Source organism: Lactuca virosa, chromosome 7 (assembly GCF_052849685.1).
Source record: "Lactuca virosa cultivar CGN04683 chromosome 7, Lactuca_virosa_CGN04683_v6, whole genome shotgun sequence".
NCBI classification, from domain to species: Eukaryota; Viridiplantae; Streptophyta; class Magnoliopsida; order Asterales; family Asteraceae; genus Lactuca; species Lactuca virosa.
The window spans coordinates 83,369,931-83,389,480 of record NC_136432.1 but is presented as its reverse complement, the minus strand read 5'-3'; the positions used below and the strand labels follow the sequence as shown (position 1 = coordinate 83,389,480).

The following is a 19,550-nucleotide window of genomic DNA, read 5'->3' as shown; positions in this document are numbered from 1 at the left end:
CAAAAGACAACTATCACAGCTAAACCCATGCTTACTTAGAAGTGTAACACAAGCATTAAAGGATACCTTGATTCCAATGGCTCAAGGAATGAAAGAAGAATATGTTTGCAAAAAGGCACAAATCAAAACTTGTTAATTTCACATTTGACATCATACATCTGGTCATAGTGTAACGATTCATTGCTAATAGACAACACTAGATAATTTCACAAGAGATGGAACAAAACAAAACTTTGACATGAAATCATAGTAATAGAATTTGAAAGTAGTAAGATAGAATTCGAGAGAATTAACTGTTTACCCCGAATGTCTTGTCATGTGAAACGCTTTTATAGATTGTCAGCCCATGACTCTGGTTTAATAGCAGCAGAAGACTTCTACTTGCTAAGAAAGAATGCATATTATCTTACTGTCTTTTCAGGTAACACGCATTTCATTTCTTCAATATCTAGTTCCAAAACCTATGGTATAGAATAGTAACTTATCACGTAAAGGTTTTCACCAGAGTTGTAAGTGATAAGTACGACTTCGTAAAGTTCTTGGATTCGAATAACATCCATTTACGTTTCCCATTCGGATTGAGTATGAGTTCAGATACAGAGAGATCGGTATGTAGAGTATATATCTTCCCCTTGAAAGCATGGAAATCAAGGATGGGGAGACCGGAGGAGACAAGATTCCATCCTCGTTTACCTTCTATACAAAACGATATTTTTCTACGTAACACAAGAAACAACCACCCAGATAATGAAGGTAAAAACACAAGGATAGCCTTTGTTTTATCACCAAAAGGTAGATATAAGGGGTAATTAGGGAAATAGAGTTCATACCGTGTGATAAGATTCACAAGCCAGAAGTCATTGGTTTCCCTACCGAATAAGATTAGGTAACCACAAGTCAATCCAATACAGATCCTGCCAGCTGAATCTGGAACTATGGTTTTTAATTTTTTTTCCTTTAAAGTCCTCCGGATACCAAATCGGTCTTGTTTATTAATACTGGTAGATATCGACATGGGAGGTATGGAGTCCAAGTATATATTCCTCTCGGAGAGTGCAAGTGACCTCTGTGACTTGCAAACTTCATTGAATGCAAAGAAATCAACAAATCCTAATTGCATGATAACTAGAAAAAGCACATCATGGTTTAGATCTGACCAATATCCCACATCACCCTTGTCAAAACTCTTCAACCTCTTCCTGCTAGATGATGATGATGCATTATCATTATCATCTTGATTTTGGTTTCTGTTCATACTCCTTGTCTTGGCCATTCCTAAACTTGAAAAAGGAAAATAAATACCACATAAGATACAATAGTTGCAAACAGGGGAGAAACATACACATGCACACACAAACATGGGCTACCCTTCTCACATCACTAAACCCATTTAATGTTTCTTAGAAAAACTAAATTCTAATATACTATGTGTTATGGATGCTAAATGTGGAAAGACCTACAAGCGTCGACCTAAGGAAGCTAAGGAGGAATTGGGTTCGTTTTTGCTGCATGCTATTTTATTTAAAGATTTCAATATATGTTTAGTTAATTAGAATATTTAGTTTCCTTTTTCCAGTGTCTTGTTATCCCTATTTAAAGGGTCAATTATTATGAAATAAAGCATGCAATTATTCAGTCAAACCCTAACCATATTCTTAGATTGTCGATCAAGCTTAGTCTCCTTAGAGGGGGCAAGGCTAGTCTTTGTTAACGGATTCCAGCAACACATACACAGGTAGGATTACACGAGCAAGATCCCGGGCAATATCAAATTTGGTATCAGAGCCGCTCGTGATGTCAGACTCCTATAGATGAGATGGTGAAAAATATGGAATCGTTTATGATTCAACAGACCCAACACACAGCACACAACATACATAATGGCAGCAATCGAAACCTTGAAGACCAAGCAATCCGCACTTAAGGAAGGGTTGCTGTCCCAAAGCCAAAATAAGTCGAACAAACAGGTGATTGAGGAAGAAAGTGTAGATGATGATCACGAAGGGGAATGGTTTAGTGATCCACTAGAGCAAGGTCGGGGAAGGGGGGGGGGCGGGAGGTGCTACTTTCGGCACCAAACCAAACACCAAAGGACCTGGCCTCTCGGGGGTGGTCGGTAGAGGTAGGGGGACGATAGAAAACCCACCGGAAGGAATATGGAGGGGAGCAATAAAGAATGTCGAGTCATGGAGAACTAAAGAACCACCGACCATTCAAGCATAACTGGGGGTACAACAAGTTTGAAGGGGGTAACTAGGGGTACAACAAGTTTAAAGGGACCATCCGTCAGGAACCAGATCCATCAAAGTTATTCGAGGTTCACGATAATACAGGATTCAAGGATAACCAGGAGGGGATGGGGTACCGGGGTAATAGGGTACCAAGGTTTGAAAAGATGGAGTTTCCTGTGTATGAGGGCAAAACTGACCCGGTAGAGTGGCTTCAAAAGTGCGAGGATTTCTTTGAAGAACAACAAACCCTAACTGATGCTTGGGTTAGGCAGGCAACATTTTCTCTTCAAGGACACGCCAGTAATTGGTATCATAACCTCAGGAGAATGAGAGACAGAATGAATTGGTATGAATTTTCAGAAGAGTGTAAAATCTGATTCGGTCCAACTATGAGCATGAACCCACTAGGTGAATTAACTCGCTTAAACCAGTTTGGAATAGTACAAGACTATTGTGAGAAGTCTGAGTCTCCTTTGAGCCGAACCAACGGGGTCACACCCGAACAGAGCATTTGGCACTTCTGTACACGGTTGTCGAGTATCATCCGGTATGAGGTGGAATACGCAAGGTCGGCTACCTTGTATTTTGCCATGAATTTGGCAAGACAAATTGAACTTAAGGTGTCAGAGGCAGGCCGAATTAGGAGTTTTGGAGCCCCACCGGCCAGTGAAAACTGAACAGTAGGAGGGAATAAAACCCGAGAAACCACTGGAAACATTGCTAAACCAAAAAACCCTACTTGGAAACGCCTCACAGCCCTCGAGATGGCTGAAAGGAGAGCTAAAGGACTCTGCTTCAACTGTGATGAGATGTTTTCGGCAGGACACAAGTGCTCTAAATTGTTTTGCATCATGCTAACAGATGATGATGAAGAAGGGGCAGAGGTAATCATACCAGAAATTTCGCTAAATGCTATTACATGCACTACAAGTGACAAGACCTTCCAACTACGGGCAGTTGTGGGGAATGGAGTGGCTTGGGTGTTGCTTGACAGTCGAAGCACCCACAATTTCATTGCCGCTAAAGCTGCAGAAGATCTCCAAATTCAAGTGCGACATCAGCCAGGTTTGCACATTGCGTTACCTGATGGTGGCAAAATGGTGAGCAACGGGGTAAGTCGTAACTTACACATGATGGTCCAAGGGAATGATTTCTTGGTTGATTTCTTTGCCATTCCATTAGAAGGATTTGATGTTGTTTTAGGCATAGATTGGCTTAAAAGTTTGGGCCCTATATTATGGGATTTTATAGTTAGAGAGATGGATTTCAAAGTTAATAATAAGCTGATTAAATGGCATGGCGAATCCCCAAAACCAGTCGTACTAACTGCCCTGGGTGCATCAAGAGATTTGGCCCCCGACTTCGGTGACCTACTTGGCTCTTTTGCAGATATATTTGAAAAATCTCAAGGGATTCCACCCTCTCGTCCTTGTGACCACCAGATCCGACTTCATAATGGTACTGAACCTATTTACCTATTGTAGTCCGCCCTTACCGCTACCCCACATTCTCAAGGACGAAATTGAGAAGCAATGTGATGAGATGCTCCAAAATTGTACCATCGGATCTAGCCAATCTCCATTTTCTTCACCGGTTCTTTTGGTTAAAAAACATGATGGCTCGTGGAGATTTTGCGTAGATTATCGGGAGTTAAACTCGAAAACAGTCAAGGATAAATTTCACATTCTGGTGGTATAAGAGCTCCTTGATGAGTTACATGGTGCAACTTTTTTTTCAAAGTTGGATTTGGCTTCAGGCTACCATCATGTTCGCATGGCAGCCACTGACATCGAGAAAACCGCATTCCGCACTCATCAAGGACACTTCGAGTTTCTTGTAATGCCATTTGGCCTATCCAACGCGCCATCAACATTTTAGAGTTTAATGAACGATGTTTTCCGCCATCAATTTCGTAAGTATGTCTTAGTTTTTTTATGACATTTTAAATAACAGTAAAACAGGAACAAAACATTATTTTCATCTTCAAACTGTCTTTGGTTTGTTGCGAGCACATGGTCTGTTTCTAAAAATATCAAAGTGCTTATTTGGTTGCAAAGAGGTGGCGTATTTGGGCCATATAATTCACCAAAATAGCGTTTCTGTTGACCAAAGTAAAATCCAAGCGATACAAGAATGGCCTAAACCACACAACATTCGGACCTTACGAGGATTCCTTGGATTGGCGGGGTATGATCGCAAATTTATTCGCGATTATGGGATTATTGATGCACCATTGACCAGCATGCTTAGACGAAATGCATTTGTTTGGAGTGATGAAACGGAAGCAGCCTTTACAAGCATAAAACAAGCGCTATCAGAATCACCCGTTCTCGCATTACCCAACTTTACTACTACCTTTATAGTCGAATGTGATGCCTCTGGTAGCAGGGTAGGCGCGGTTCTCCAACAACATAGCCACCCAATTGCATTTTTTAGCCGAAAGCTTGCAGATCGACACCATAAGCTTCCAACATATGAGTGGGAGTTGATTGGTTTGGCCAAAGCAGTCACGTATTGGCGTCCGTACTTGTGGGGTCGTCATTTTATGATTAAAACGAATCATTATAGCTTGAAGTTTCTATTGGAACAACGTCTCACCACATCACCACAACATTTTGCTAGTAAGCTTCTTGGGTTTGATTTCGAAGTTGAGTATCGGGTCGGGGCACTGAACCGGGCAGCCGACTCCTTATCACGATGGGAGGAAGATATTAAACAAGGTGACTTATACACGATAGCTCATGTCAGCACAAATGTTTTACCGGTTGTCCGGAACGAAATTGAAAAATCAGTCGTCGTAAGTGAATTGTGTGACCGAATTTTAGCAGGGGAAGAAAATGTCAAGTGGTCGGTGGTGAACGGGCTGATTCTCTACGAAGGACGGACGTATTTACAACCAACATCCCCGCTAATTGAATTGGTTCTTTCAGGTATTCATCATGCCACACATGAAGGAAATCAAAAAACTATGGAACGCATTCAACAAGAATTCTATTGGAAGGGTTGGAAGAAAAGGATTCAAGACTATATTCGCCATTGTCTCGTATGCCAACGAAACAAATGGGAAACACTACAACCATCCGGTCTCTTACAGCCCCTGCCCATTCCGACGAGCATTTGGGCTGATGTGTCCATGGATTTGGTAAAAGCCCTTTCGAAAGTTTCTGATTTATAAATCAGTACTTTTAGTGGTGGTAGACCATTTCTCTAAATACGCCCATTTTTTGCCACTAGGACACCCGTATACGGCTGAATCTATGGCTCGAGTTTTTTTTTTCAGAAATCGTTCACCTGCATGGTCTTCCCGAAACCATAGTGTCTGATCGTGACAAAGTCTTACAGAGTGCATTTTGGAAGGATTTATTTCGTTTATCAGGGACAAAACTATATTTTTCAACAGCTTATCACCCCAGAGTGATGGCCAAACTGAGGTTGTTAATCACACAATCGAAATGTACTTGAGATGTTTAACTGAGGATAGGCCTCGCTGGTGGCTGATGTGGTTACCGTGGGCAGAGTATTGTTATAATGCCTCTTATCACAGAGCTCTCAAAACCACACCTTTCAAGCTCGTCTATGGAAGAGATCCACCTCGTTTATTGAACTATGATGGAGGGCATTCTAAGGTGGAGGCAGCCGACCAAGCTTTAATCAATCATGCGTCATTTTTACAAGAAGCCACCATGCATGCGTCTCTCGGAGGCACAACAATGCATGAAGTCAGCTTATGATGAGCATCATCGAGCATTGGAGTTTCAAGTGGGGGATTGGGTGTGGTTGAAATTGCAGCCATATAGGCAATGGACGGTTTCCAAGGCAGCTTTCACCAAGCTGTCTCCAAAGTTTTATGGGCCTTTCGAAATAGTGGAACGAATTGGGGTGGTTGCGTATCGCTTGGCTTTACCAGAAGGGAGTCGTATCCACAACGTTTTCCATGTTTCCTTGCTGAAACCGCATCATGGATCTTCATCAACTGTAGTTACTGAGTTACCACCTCTTTTGGATGGCAAAACATTGCTTGCTCCCTTTAAGGTACTACGAGGTCGTAACACTTAAGGCAAGCCAGAGTTGTTGGTTCAATGGGCTGCTGGAGTTGAGGAAAGTGCTACATGGGAGGATTGGCAGACTTTTCAGGAGGCATATCCTAACTTTGAGCTTGAGGACAAGCGGAGGAGGGGAGTAGTGTTATGGATGCTAAATATGGAAAGACCTACAAGCGTCGACCTAAGAAAGCTAAGGAGTAATTGGGTTCGTTTTTGCTGCATGCTATTTATTTAAAGATTTCAATATATGTTTAGTTAATTAGAATATTTAGTTTCCTTTTTCCAGTGTCTTGTTATCCCTATTTAAAGGGTCAATTATTATGAAATAAAGCATGCAATTATTCAGTCAAACCCTAGCTGTATTCTTAGATTGCCGATCAAGCTTAGTCTCCTTAGAGGGGGCTAGGCTAGTCTTTGTTAACGGATTCCAGCAACACATATACGGGTAGGATTACACGAGCAAGATCCCGGGCCATATCACTATGTTTTCATGATACAGATTTGACAGCAAACAAAAAAACTAAAAAACATAATGTAAGCAGTACATAATACACAACAAAGATTGAACTCCCACTGGTTTTATGTGATGAAAAAAAAAGGTTCGATGATTGGACTAAAACTAACAACAATAATACCCCATAAAGGTTCACTTCACCTTAGCATACAGTCACCATCATCTCAATTAAATGAGAAGGTTAAATAATAAAACCGAAATATTAATAGCAAATAAACCAGTTCCTGTTTCAGCTAAGATGGATGACATTATATGTCTAACTTGACTGACCATGGAAAAACGAGAGGCATACATATGGTCTTTTATTGTATATCTAAACAAAGTAAAACATACAAGTCAAAATTGTCTTTGTTGAGAATGTAACTCTGTCTCCTACAAACTGTTGTACGCCTGTTAGTTTTTTCATCCTGACATACATTTGATTGTGCATAGAAAGATTAATGAAATCCTAGGTGACCAAATTAAACTGATTACAACATAGTGAAACAATTTCGGGTAAAAACTCAAATCAGGTTGAAAAGGTCAGACCAAACTAAGTCAAAATAATCAGAGTAAGGCAAAAAACATCAAATTTGTAGGCTAAAATCTATAACAACTATATCAGATTTTGCAGGATGAACATCATATGGCCTAGTCCAGATATTACAAAAGCCAGGTGCAATTTAGTAAACATAAGCCCTAAAAGTAGTAAATTATAAAAGTATAATAAGTTAAAAATCTTGTTTTTCATTTCCGTCTCGTAATATATATATCTAAGACAAAATGTCACTCAAAAAGTTGCACAAAATATATACTTACAAACACAAAAAGAAGCTGACAGACAACAGGGAAAATGCTAAAACACAAACACAAACAGGATTACAGGAAAAATCAAGAATTCGACGGGGAAATACTCAAACACAAACAGGGCTGCTGTTTAGGAAACAGGAACACAAGCTCAAAACGAAAATCATTTGACTCCCAGAGCAACAGAACCTTGATCAGAAGACTAGCCGTTTCCACAAAAGTTGGTATTAGATTATGTGTTTTATGTTTATGTATTCCCATCACAGACTATAATGTATTTGGTTTTTAGTAACACCAAGCAATTGTTATTTATGGTTATGTTGTAAACTAGATTTATGTATTTATTTATTCATGTGATTAGGAGAATCAACGCTCGGATCACCTTGAGTCCTATTGAAGGAATGAAACATTTAAAATGCAAAGCTGTTTCTTACTGTCATAAAAATATTATATACAGAAATTTAATAGCTCTAAAATCTTTTTTTTTTAAATGAAAAAACAAAAAGAAAGATAAGAGTTTTAACAAGTCATCACTCATCTAAGAGATTAAAATTCAAACAATCGTCAGGGAAGTACCACATCCCTTTGCTATACACACCTTATCGACTTTTTTTATTAGTGTCAAGGAAGTGGCCATAGCTCTTTTGTCGTGTCCATGACTCTGGTTTAATAACAACACAAGACTTCAAGTAGCTATAAAAGATTGCATATTCTTGTATTGTCTTTTCTAGCGACACCCATTTCATTTCCCCAAAATCTAGTTCCATGACCATTTTAGGTCTTGAAAACCAACTTATCACAAAAAGCTTTTCATTTGAACTCACAAGTCGCAGAAAGTACAAGTCTGGCTTCCGAAAACTCTTTGTTTCAAGTAACATCCATTTTCCCTTCCACTTTGAGTTCAGATTGAGTCTATAAGTTCACCTAAAGAACAATCAGAGTGTAGAGTATATATCTTCCCTTTAAAAACATGTACATCAACAATGGGGAGAGAAGAGGAGACATGATTCCATCCTGGTTTACCCGCGATATAAAAAGATAGCCATAATTTTGAACTTAACACAACAAACACCCACCCAGATATTGAAGGTGAAAAGACAAGGATACCCATGATAGCCCTCATTCCTTTCTGTTTAGTAGGCAGAGCAGAAACACGTAAGGGGAAATCAGGGAAATGAAGTTGATGCCTTGTGATTGGATTCACAAGCCAGAAGCCATGGGTTTCCCTACTGAACAAGATCAGGTAACCACAAGTCAATCCAAAACAGATCCTTCCAGCAGAATGGGGAAGGATGGTTTTAAACATTGGCTCTTCAAAGTCCTCCTTCAGGTAGATGTAGCAGTCTTGATTATTAGCATGGGGCTTTATACGTATCTTCAATGGTGGTTTAGACACCATAAACATTCTCCTGTTAGAGACTGCAAATGACCTCCATGACTTGCAAACTCCACTGAATGCAAAAAAATCAACAACTCTTAGTTGCATCATAACTAGAAAAAGCACGTCATGATTAACATCTGACCAAGGTCCTACGTGACCCTTGTCAAAACTCTTGTTCCTCTTCCTGCTAGATGATGATGATGATGCATCATCATCATGATTCTGGTTTCTGGTCATACTCCTTGTCTTGGCCATTCCTACAAATGCAAAAGGAAAATAAATCCCACATGATAAAAACTTCGTTCCCAAGATTTTGTTTGTAATTAGGAGACGATAGCCTACTGATTATATAAATAGTCTAAATCATATGTTTACAAGACCCTTTACAACATTGATAGGGGAAATGTACCGCATAATACTATACCATGAGTACTAACTTCTAACCACCTATAAAAGGTAAAAATGGAAGATAAAATATCAATTTCAATGGTTGTTCACAAAACAGATCACAACAGCTTATTTTGCAAACAAAATTGCAATTTTACTAACTTTAAACTGCAAATACCTGTTTGAATAACCAAAATAAAGTGACTAGAACACCTGGAATCAATTAAGTGCAAAAACTAAAATCAGGTACGATCAGATTAGGGCAAAATAGTCGGACTAAGGACAAATAGATCAAATAGACAAAACAATATAAGATTGCCTTCTGGCGATATGTATTGACCCCTATTATATATATATATATATATATATATATATATATATATATATATATATATATATATATATATATATATATATATAAGGTGAAATTAAATAGAGAAGATGACTCTACAAGCAGATGCGAGGAGGAAAATATACCTGCATTGATAGCGTTGAGCGTAGAATTGTTGGGCGTAGGGAGGAGGTACAACAGAGACCGTGAAACAATACATGTAACCTAAATAATTGAGTTATGATTTTTCTAAAAAGATTTTTAAAAAAAATACTTTTGTCTATTTTAAATTTTGTTTAACGATTTAATTTTAAATTATCTGAATATTAAATAAAAGTTTTAACAGTATTAGTTTTGTTTTCTATTTCTGTTTGATAGATGTCTCTATCATACTATTAGCATTTGATACGTTTGGTTTCTTCATACCGGATACAATGAAACTTTTAGATAAAATACAACGGATTATGCATAGTAATGTTATATCTTCAAGAGCTATGGATGTAGTGTTTAAAAAAATAGATTTTACCATACAAAAAAATTTACCGACAGTTTGTTGATTGTTTATCTCTCACTCGTTGTACGGTGATAACTAAGTTTTGAAAAAATTAGATGAAAGAAACTTGAGGTCTTTTGTAGAAAAAGAATAGGAAATTTTAAACAATCTCAAATAATATGATATGTGTGGGGCTACACACACCCATATGTTTTTTAAACAACATTCATTTTAATTTTTTTTTTTGTCTAATTATAAATTTTGTTACAATTTAGGTTTAAATTTTAAATTTTAAATTTTGTTTAAATTTAATTCAAAATGAATTGCTCCAAACTGTTAAAGATATTTATACAATGTTTTTAAACTTTATTATTTTACAATATTTCTAACATTATTGTAACTTATTTATAACGTTTTATAAACTTTCTTGTTTAAAATTTTTAGAGCTTTTAGAAATTTCTTCTTTTAAAAAGTTATAAAAAACACAAGTAAAAATATTATATGAAAACATAAAAAAGGGTTGTAAAAGAAGTTTTAAAATGGAACAATGGCAACCCACTTTTTTGTTTTAATTTCAGCCCACAATTTGAACATCAACAACCCATAGTCCACTCTACACGTCCATCAACATGATTTTAAGAGATTAATTATATTTATATTAAAAAGCAAGCCCACAATTGTGATTTTAAGAGATTAATTATATTTATATTCAAAGAGTAAGTGGCTAAACTATTTTTTTATGGGATAATGTTATATGGAAGTTCTGTGTTTTGTTTTGATATTGTCCCTCAGTTTTTTTTTTTTTTTTTTTTTTAATAGCATTGTAGGAGCATAAAGTCTTATCTAACTTGATATTATGGTAACAAAACCTATTGTAACCGATAAGTGGTGACATGAATGCATGTCTATGCCTATGTGGCTGCCAAGTTGTAGTCGACGTGGAAGGAGTATTGTGATCAGCTTGGTCGACAAGCTTTGTATTATAAATCCAAACACTAAATTAACCAAAAGTGTAAATCTCATTACCCTTTAATCGAGAATCTTCAACTGTATGCCAATAAGAAGCTATGGACTCCTTCAACACCCTCTCTTATAACGACATTAACACGGCCTCCTCTTTCTTTCAACTGTGAGCTGATGTGTTTGGAATTGCATGTTGAACAGTCTTAGCTGAAGGCTGAGATGCAATTTCTTTACCCCAATGGTCTTGTCACATCAGACACTTTATAGAGTGTCCAAGGACTATAGTCCAAAATAAAAACAAAGATGAGAGTGCCCACTTTAAGCAAAAGGGTTGGTGACATTAACTAAACTGTTTACATAATAAGCTGCAAGATGGAAATACACGACTAGTTATCATTAACGTCCGGACAATTATAGTCCATAATCAAAACAAAGATAAGATTACTAACAAGTCACACATCTAAAAGATTAACACTCAAACAATCAAGGGGGAAGTACCGCATCTGGTTTCGATGGCTAGATGGCTAATGTGTTGTAGATTGTCATACACATACAGTCACCATCATCTCAATAACTGAAAAAGCTAAAAAAAATAGAACCAAAGATATCAATAGCACTTAAATGAGTTCATGTTCAAATAGATGGATGGCATAAGTCATAACATGGTCTTTTGTTGTATATCTAAACAAAGAAGTAAAATAGAGAAACTTAAAAATTGTCTTTGTTGAGAATGTGCATACATGGTTGTATTCTAATTTTCTTACTTGTTAGTAATCAGGAATTGGTTGCTAATTTGATTTAGAAAATGGTCTAAATCATCTAAAAACTGTTAGCCGACAAGATTTTGTAAACTCAAGATAACCCCATTTCACCTCTATCTCCTACAAACCATCAGTCGCCTGTTATTTTTGATCTTGATGTTTCAATAACTATGAGAAAATGGATAAAACATTCTAATTATCTTACTAATACTTGTTCCAAAGTTATAAATCCAAGGCATACATTTGATTGTACGTAGAAAGATTAAGAAAGTCCTAGATGACCGAGTGTGGGAATTAGCAGTTCTTGAAGAGATGAATGTTGTTAATCAAAATGGTACTTGGAAGAATGAAGATCTCCCACATGGTAAAACCTTTTGTTGTTGTAACTTCTAAATGGGTAGCAATTATTAAGAGTATTGATGATGGTAGATCTGAGCTGAGAGGTATAAAGGTAAGTAGAGTAGTCATTGTATGATTGATTAATAAAAACATTTGCCCTAATTACTTCCTAATATGTTTGTAGTTAGGAAATATAGCCAACTAAATCATAGGTTCCCATGTCCCTATATAGTATTGATAAGGGAAGTGTAAAACACATATGAACAAATCAATTAGTGAACCGCCATGTAGCACCTGGTTCCTAGTATGTATTTTATTCTAGTATCTTGCATTTTGGCCTTGGACTCGGCGAGTTGAGGTCCAACTCGTCGAGTCGGAGCGTATTGGACACATAAATTTAATGACCTACTCGACGAGTCCGCGTCCGGACTCGGCGAGTAGGCGCTGTCCGGACAAAACCCTAGATGAGGGTTTGCACCCTATTTAAACCACTTATTCAGCCTCCCTTTCTTCCCCAATGCTTCCAGAACTCCCCATAGCAAACCCTAGCCGTTTTTGAGAAGAACTAAGGCATTTTTGGTGGATCTTGCTAGTTGTGACCATAAGGAGGGAGGGAAAGGCTTGAGGAAACAAGTGAAGACCAAGGGAACCCGAGTTTGTGCATCTTCCACAGTTCATTGGAGGTATAAAGCTGTAACCTTGCTCTTTCATTTGTTAGATCCCTTTTTGGGGAGATTTAGGGCTTTTATAAGCCATTTTTGGTGACCAACCATGATTGCAAGCATGGTTGGGGGTTGAGGCTTCAGAATCAAGTCATTAAGGGAGTCACAAGGCAGTTAGGGGTTGCTTTTGCACCCATCTAAGGTCCCATGCATCATAAGAGCTTATTTTATGTCCTTTTGAGCTCAAAGTCCCATGCATGCACGTAAAGTTTGTAATTTTACATGCTAGAACGATTGAAGGAGCTTAGATCTACCTTTTGGTCAAGAGTTGTACGCTGGAAATCGAGAAATGAGACTTGGACATGCCCGACTCGACGAGTCGTTCTTGGGACTCTGCGAGTCCGAGGCAAAACTCCCCTTTTCTGTTAAGGTTTAAAGGAACCCAGTTGAGCACTAAAAGGGTTTTTAGAGGGTCCAAGGGAGTGACCCAACGTATTGGACTTAGCCTTAGATCTGGAGTTCATGGGACTCGACGAGTGCAAGAACGGACTCGGCGAGTCCAAGGCAATCTCCTTACAGTTGAAGATGAACTCGACGAGTTGTTCATACAACTCGGCGAGTCAAGGACATGACTTGTTTATCAGATGAAGGTGAACTCGACGAGTTGTTCATCCGACTCGACGAGTTGTTCATCCGACTCGGCGAGTCGGATGAAGATTCATTCGATGTTCATAAAGAAGGGGGAAACTCGTCGAGTCGTTGTTGAACTCGACGAGTAGAGTCGTGGATAAGGACGGGTAAAGAGTTAGGGACTCGACGAGTTGGCGGCCCAACTCGACGAGTCGGGTCAACTGGAAGTTGACTTTGACTTGGACTTGGTTAGGGGTAAAATAGTCATTTTACCCTAAGAGTAGATATCAGATTCTAACCGAGTGTTTTGTGGGATTATAGCTGGAGGGTTACCGGAGCAGCAGTCAGTCAGTTGTCGAGCAGTTTTTCAGCAGTCAGCCTTTCGAGGTGAGTTACCTTCCAGTAGCGGTGGGTCTACGGCCACAATGTCGGCCCACTAGTAGGAGTTGTATGTTAGATGATTGTCTTTGTGATAATCATCTAGGTTTGCGGCTACCTGTTATGTTTATGTGTTTTCATGCTATGTGTTATATGGTAGTAGTAGGGGGTGAAATAGTCCCCGGTTGTCGGGTGAAATAGACCGACGGGTACGTCAAGCACCCCAGAATGGCTTGACTTGGGTACGTCAAACACCCCAGAATGGTTTGACCTGGGTAAGTCAGACACCCCAGAATTGTCTGACAGTACATTATGTTATGCTATGTGTTTATGTGGTAGTAGTAGAGGGTGAAATAGTCCCCGGTAGTCGGGTGAAATAGACCGACGGATACGTCAAGCACCCTAGAATGGCTTGACTTGGGTACGCCAAACACCCCAGAATGGTTTGACCTGGGTAAGTCAGGCGCCCCAGAATTGCCTGACGGTATATTGTATGGTATGTGGTATTGTGGGGGAACTCACTAAGCTTCGTGCTTACAGTTTTCAGTTTTGTTTCAGGTACCTCTTCAGCGAAGGGGAAGGAGCCGGCGCGGTAGCTGCACATCATACACACACCTCAGATTCCGCATTATGAGTTTTCCTTGGGATTGTACTATGATATTATCACTATTTTATGACTTGGATTTTCAGACATTATACACAGTTTCATGAGATGTTATGATTTGACAATGTTTTTCCTACGAATGTTTTAATTAAAGTAATTTATAAAAATGAAAATTTTGGACGTGAAAATTGGGTTGTTACACGCCACTAAAAGATAAGAAAAACAAAATAACTTCCATTTCAATGGTTGTTAGGCTAAGGGGTATGGTCACACCCAACCTACCGAAAAAATGATGTCACCTCATCGCCATGTCAGCTCCACTACCAACCTACTACCAACCCACTAATTCTTGGAAATGGTCATCGCTCCACATCAGTTTTTCCTTTTTTTTTTTTTACATTAGAATAATTTAAAAAATAATGATTAAACAAAAATAAAAACATAAATATTAATTAAAAACATTTTACATTAATTTAAACAACAGAAATTTAAAATCTACATTACTTAAAAAAACTTTATCATTTAAAACCTAAATTACTAAAAAACATAGAAAATATTACTCGTCGTCATCCCTGTCTTCGTCATTGCCACCGTGTTGTTGGAATTATCTTTGTCATATATGCTCAGTCAAATCATAACGTAAATATCTTTTGGATTATACATGCAAATAGCCATACCCTCTTTTTCTATTATCATGTTATGTAAAATAACACAAGCAGTCAACACCTTCGTCAATTTCCCCCTATCCCATGACCGTGCCAGATGTCCGATAATGTGCCACTTTTGTTTGAGGACCCCAAACGCCCGTTCCACATCCTTCTTTGCCGATTCTTATGCTAACTTGAACAATTTTCGTTTTTCATCGGCCGGAAATAAGTACGACTTGACAAACGTAGCGTACTCTGGATATATCCCATCACCAAGGTAATACCCATAATTATATTGATGTTTATTCACAACGACCAACATGTTTGGTGCTTTACCCTGCAAAATATCATTAAATATCGGAGAGGCTCCAAGCACATTCAGGTCGTTGTTTGACCCCGCCATACCAAAGAATGCATGCCAAAACCATAGGTCATGTGAAGCAACGACCTCTAGTATAATAGTCGGCACGCCATGATCACCTCGTGTGAATTGACCTCGCCATGCATTGAGACAATTTCCCCACTCCCAATGTGTACAATCAATGCTGCTAAGCATTCCTGGTAAGCCATGTTTAGCTTCATGTGCGGCATACAACTGTTCGATATCATTTCTAGTTGGATGTCATAAATATATGTCACCATAAAGCTATATGACATACTCACAAAAAAGATAAGCATTTTCTCGCCCAAACCTCTCAGACATTTTCCAGATACTCATCTGACGCATCTGCTGCTATGCCGTTTGCCAATTGTCTAAGGGTTGTTGTGCATTTTTGTAATGTACTAAAACCACGTTTACCTCTTGCATCCTATCTCAATTGGAAAAATTCATAATTGTTTTCCAAATCTCTAGCAATACGTAAAAATAAATTTTTACTAATACAAAATCGGTCTTGAAATTTTGATAGGTCATACACACTATCATGGGCAAAGTAATCACGTACCAAAAGCTTGTGTGCCGCCATACGATCCCGAACTATCGAAATTCTATGCCTCTTTTCGGTATTTGAACTTTCGCTTCTTTGTTGCACCCTATTGCGTGCCGCAGACAACAACGTGTGCAACACCAAGTCATCCTCATCAAAGCTACCATCATCATCGGATGAAAAAGAGTAAATCGAATCCGCAAAATTATTCATATCTATGTTTGAAAGTATGTTTGAAAGAGGGAATAGAAATATGTTTCTGATGTGGGGGAAAATGTGTTTGTTTATATGTTGTGTATGTATTTATATATGTGTGTTAAGTTTTGTTTGATTTTTTTTTTTTACGTTGGTAACGGTCAAAGAAAGAAAAAAGGAACGGTCAAAAATGTTGCACCAATTAAGTCGATCGTCTTCGTCCGTAGCCACACCTACGCCACAAGGCACCTACGCACACCTGGGGCGGTGTTCACGCGTAGGTGGCCTTGCCACGTAGGCACTACGCGTAGCCAAGCCCAATTCATACCGCAAAGCCTTAGCAGCAGGTTACTATAGAATTATATATCAAAACAGCTTATACTGCAAACTAAATCACACCTTTACTAAGTGTAAAGTGTAAAAAGCAGTGTTAATTAACCAAATTAAATTAAGGGAAAAAACTCAAACAAGGTGGATTACGTCAGTCGTCAGACCAAACTAAGGCAAACTAATCAGATTAGGGCGAACGCATTAAATTGGTAGGTAGAAATCCATTACACCTAAATCAGATTTTGCAATAGATTTTGTACCACGAAGTCACGAACATCACAGCAAATTAGGGTAAAAGGTTTTAATGAAGATAACTTAAAAAAGACTTATAGAGAGTAGAGTGTAAAAAGGATGAAGAGCATGTTGGCGAATTTATGAGACAGATGTGGCATGTATGCGTGTTCTGTCCGTATCATCTATTTACTTGGAGTGTTGTCCAAGCCTTGGTCTGTTGTCCAAGTTATTCTAGAACTCCTTGAGTTATATATACTAATTAGTTTTGTTTTGTATATATATAGTTAATAGGTTCCTATAATCAGGTATGATCGATTGAAGTTTTTGAGTGATTTTTCTTCAATAAAACAAACCTGCGAGTTTATGCAGTAATAGCTTTCTGTTTCCCTTTAATTGGTATCAAAGCGATAGAGCAAGGTGAATTTATGATTGAAGAGAACCTGTGCAGCAAGTAAAAAAAAAGCTTTGTGATAGAAGGTGGAGTCGCGACAGCAGAAGTTCTATCGTAAAATCAAAACAGTCAACAGGCTTTTCTGTCTTTCTATTCAAGTGGAGACCGAAGAGACAACTTTCTTGCCATCTGTTTTCCTAAGGTGTTCACAACTTATGTGGTGAAATCGACGATTTCAGTGTTGGTGAAATCGGTGATTGCTTGAAGCCCTCGTGTGGAGTAATTGTTCAGAGTTCTCGTGTGAATCGCTACTGTTCCTGACTTCCTGTTTCTTGTGTGGAAAATCTGAAAGGCAAGAAACATAGAAACTGTTTTACCCTAAAATACAAAATAATAAACGTGTTTTTTTCTCTTTGTTCTGGGCCTTATACAAATCCGAACTCATATTGCATGTTGACCTCTTTATTCTCTATTTTGGGCCCAAAATCTTATACAAATCCGAACTCATATTGCATGTTGACCTCTTTATTCTCTATTTTGGGCCCAAAATCTGATCAGATTTGATTTGCTAAGCGATATTGACATGAATTCAATTAATTTGAGAAATATTAAGCAAAAAAAAAAATCAATTTTTTTTTTTTGTGTGGAGGAATCAGAAATTGAACCAAGATGTCGGGAGGAGAATCGTCCCCACCACCGGCTAAGGAACACACGTCGTTCACATTCCAATGTCCGACTTTGACATCGACGAACTACACAATTTCAAGTATGCGCATGGAGGTGCTACTCGGGATTCATGGCATTTGGGATGTGATTGATCCCGGACTAGATAACGTGAAGAAAAACAACATCGTGAAAGGATTGTTGTTTCAATCGATTCCGGAGGATTTAATCCTTCAAATCGGTAATTTGAAAACCGGAAAAGAGATGTGGGAAGCGATTAAAACTCGTAACCTAGGAGTTGATCATGTGAAGGAAGCCCGACTCCAAACTCTAATCACGGAATTTGAAAATCTAAAGATGAGTGATACCAGTACAATAGATGAGTTCGCTGCAAAATTATCCGGAATTGCTTCGAAATCCGCTTCACTAGGAAAGGTCATGACTGAACAGAAGCTTGCAAAGAAGTTTATTATGAGCCTTCCTAGGCGATTTGTTCACATAGTTGCAGTCCTTGAACAAGTTTTGGACCTTAAAACGATAGGCTTTGAAGACATGGTTGGTCGCTTAAAAGCTTATGAAGAAAGAATCAAAGGTGAAAACAAAGTAATCGAGACTCAAAATAAATTACTGTATTCCAAAACCGTATCGTCCAATAGAAATACAGATTCATCATGAGGTAGAGGTCGGGGTTCAAATAATCCAGGAAGAGGACAAGGTGGTGGACGTGGCGGTGGACGTGGTCGGGGTAACACCCAAAATCATGGTCACTCAGAATCCACTAAAAATCGTGACGATCAAAAGCAAAAAAGAAAACAATGCGAGCAAAGAGATCTCTCAAACATCCAATGTTATCGGTGTGATAAATATGGACACTTTGCTTCAATATGCCCGGACCGAATAAAAAATCATGAGGCTAACCTTAATCAAACACACGAAGGAGATACAAATCATGAAGAAGGGACGTTCTTTATGATGAATACAATTCAAGAAACGGTGTTCTTGAATGAAGACAAATATATCCCTCCAAAAATTGAAGCGAATACCGATGAAGACAGAATTTGGTACTTAGATAATGGTGCAAGCAACCACATGACCGGCAACTATTCTTATTTTTCTGAATTAAATAAGAATATAATGGGTAGAGTGAGATTTGGAGATGGATCATGTGGTAGCATTAAAGGAAAAGGGTCAATTTTGTTCGAAGGGAAAAGCGGTGAGCAAAAATTAATGAAGGGTATTTATTATATTCTATCACTTCGTAGCAATGTTATTAGCCTCGGGCCATCTACAATAGCCGGTTGTGATATTCGGATGCGAGGTGATTTCCTAACCATGCGAGATGGAGATGGAAGATTACTTATGAAAGTCCCGAGAAGTGCGAACCGACTCTACAAAATAGAGTTAAAAGTTGGAAAACCACATTGATTACAAGCCAAGTTTAATGATAAAGCTTGGTTATGGCACGCGCGACTTGGCCATATTAATTTTGGCGTGATAAACTTGATGCACAAGCTAGCTAAAGGGGTACCGGTAATCCAACATCAAGACTTGTGTATCGTGCATGGTTGGAAAACAAACAAAGCAGTCGTTTGCAAAGAAAGCTAATTATAGAGCTATAAATATTCTCAAGATGGTGCATGGAGATATTTGTGGACCGGTTG

General features: G+C 38.4%; 3 protein-coding genes across 3 annotated transcripts; 2 read left to right on the top strand and 1 right to left on the bottom strand.

Moving 5' to 3' along the window:
• Positions 1-2,995: 2,995 nt before the first annotated feature.
• On the top strand, positions 2,996-3,715 carry LOC145126859 (uncharacterized). The gene has a single exon (XM_079062145.1). The coding sequence runs from the start codon at positions 2,996-2,998 to the stop codon at positions 3,713-3,715; it is 720 nt and encodes a 239-aa protein (XP_078918271.1).
• A 4,760-nt stretch (positions 3,716-8,475) lies between these two features.
• Positions 8,476-9,825, bottom strand: LOC145126857 (uncharacterized). The gene is made up of 3 exons (XM_079062144.1): positions 9,820-9,825; positions 9,393-9,402; positions 8,476-9,212 (listed from the first exon to the last, which is right to left on the bottom strand). Exons 1-3 carry the CDS (start codon positions 9,823-9,825, stop codon positions 8,476-8,478), a joined length of 753 nt encoding a protein of 250 aa, XP_078918270.1.
• An 8,070-nt stretch (positions 9,826-17,895) lies between these two features.
• Positions 17,896-19,314, top strand: LOC145126856 (uncharacterized). Its single transcript, XM_079062143.1, has 2 exons — positions 17,896-18,481; positions 18,593-19,314. The coding sequence occupies exons 1-2, from the start codon at positions 17,896-17,898 to the stop codon at positions 19,312-19,314; spliced, it is 1,308 nt and encodes a 435-aa protein (XP_078918269.1).
• The last annotated feature ends 236 nt before the right edge of the window (positions 19,315-19,550 follow it).

Bases quoted from the DNA above. Each gene is read 5' to 3' on its own strand.
- LOC145126859 (XM_079062145.1), top strand. From the start codon at position 2,996: ATGGCTGAAAGGAGAGCTAAAGGACTCTGCTTCAACTGTGATGAGATG.
- LOC145126856 (XM_079062143.1), top strand. From the start codon at position 17,896: ATGTCGGGAGGAGAATCGTCCCCACCACCGGCTAAGGAACACACGTCG. The intron at 18,482-18,592 runs GTGAAAACAAAG...CAAATAATCCAG, and splicing joins TTATGAAGAAAGAATCAAAG to GAAGAGGACAAGGTGGTGGA.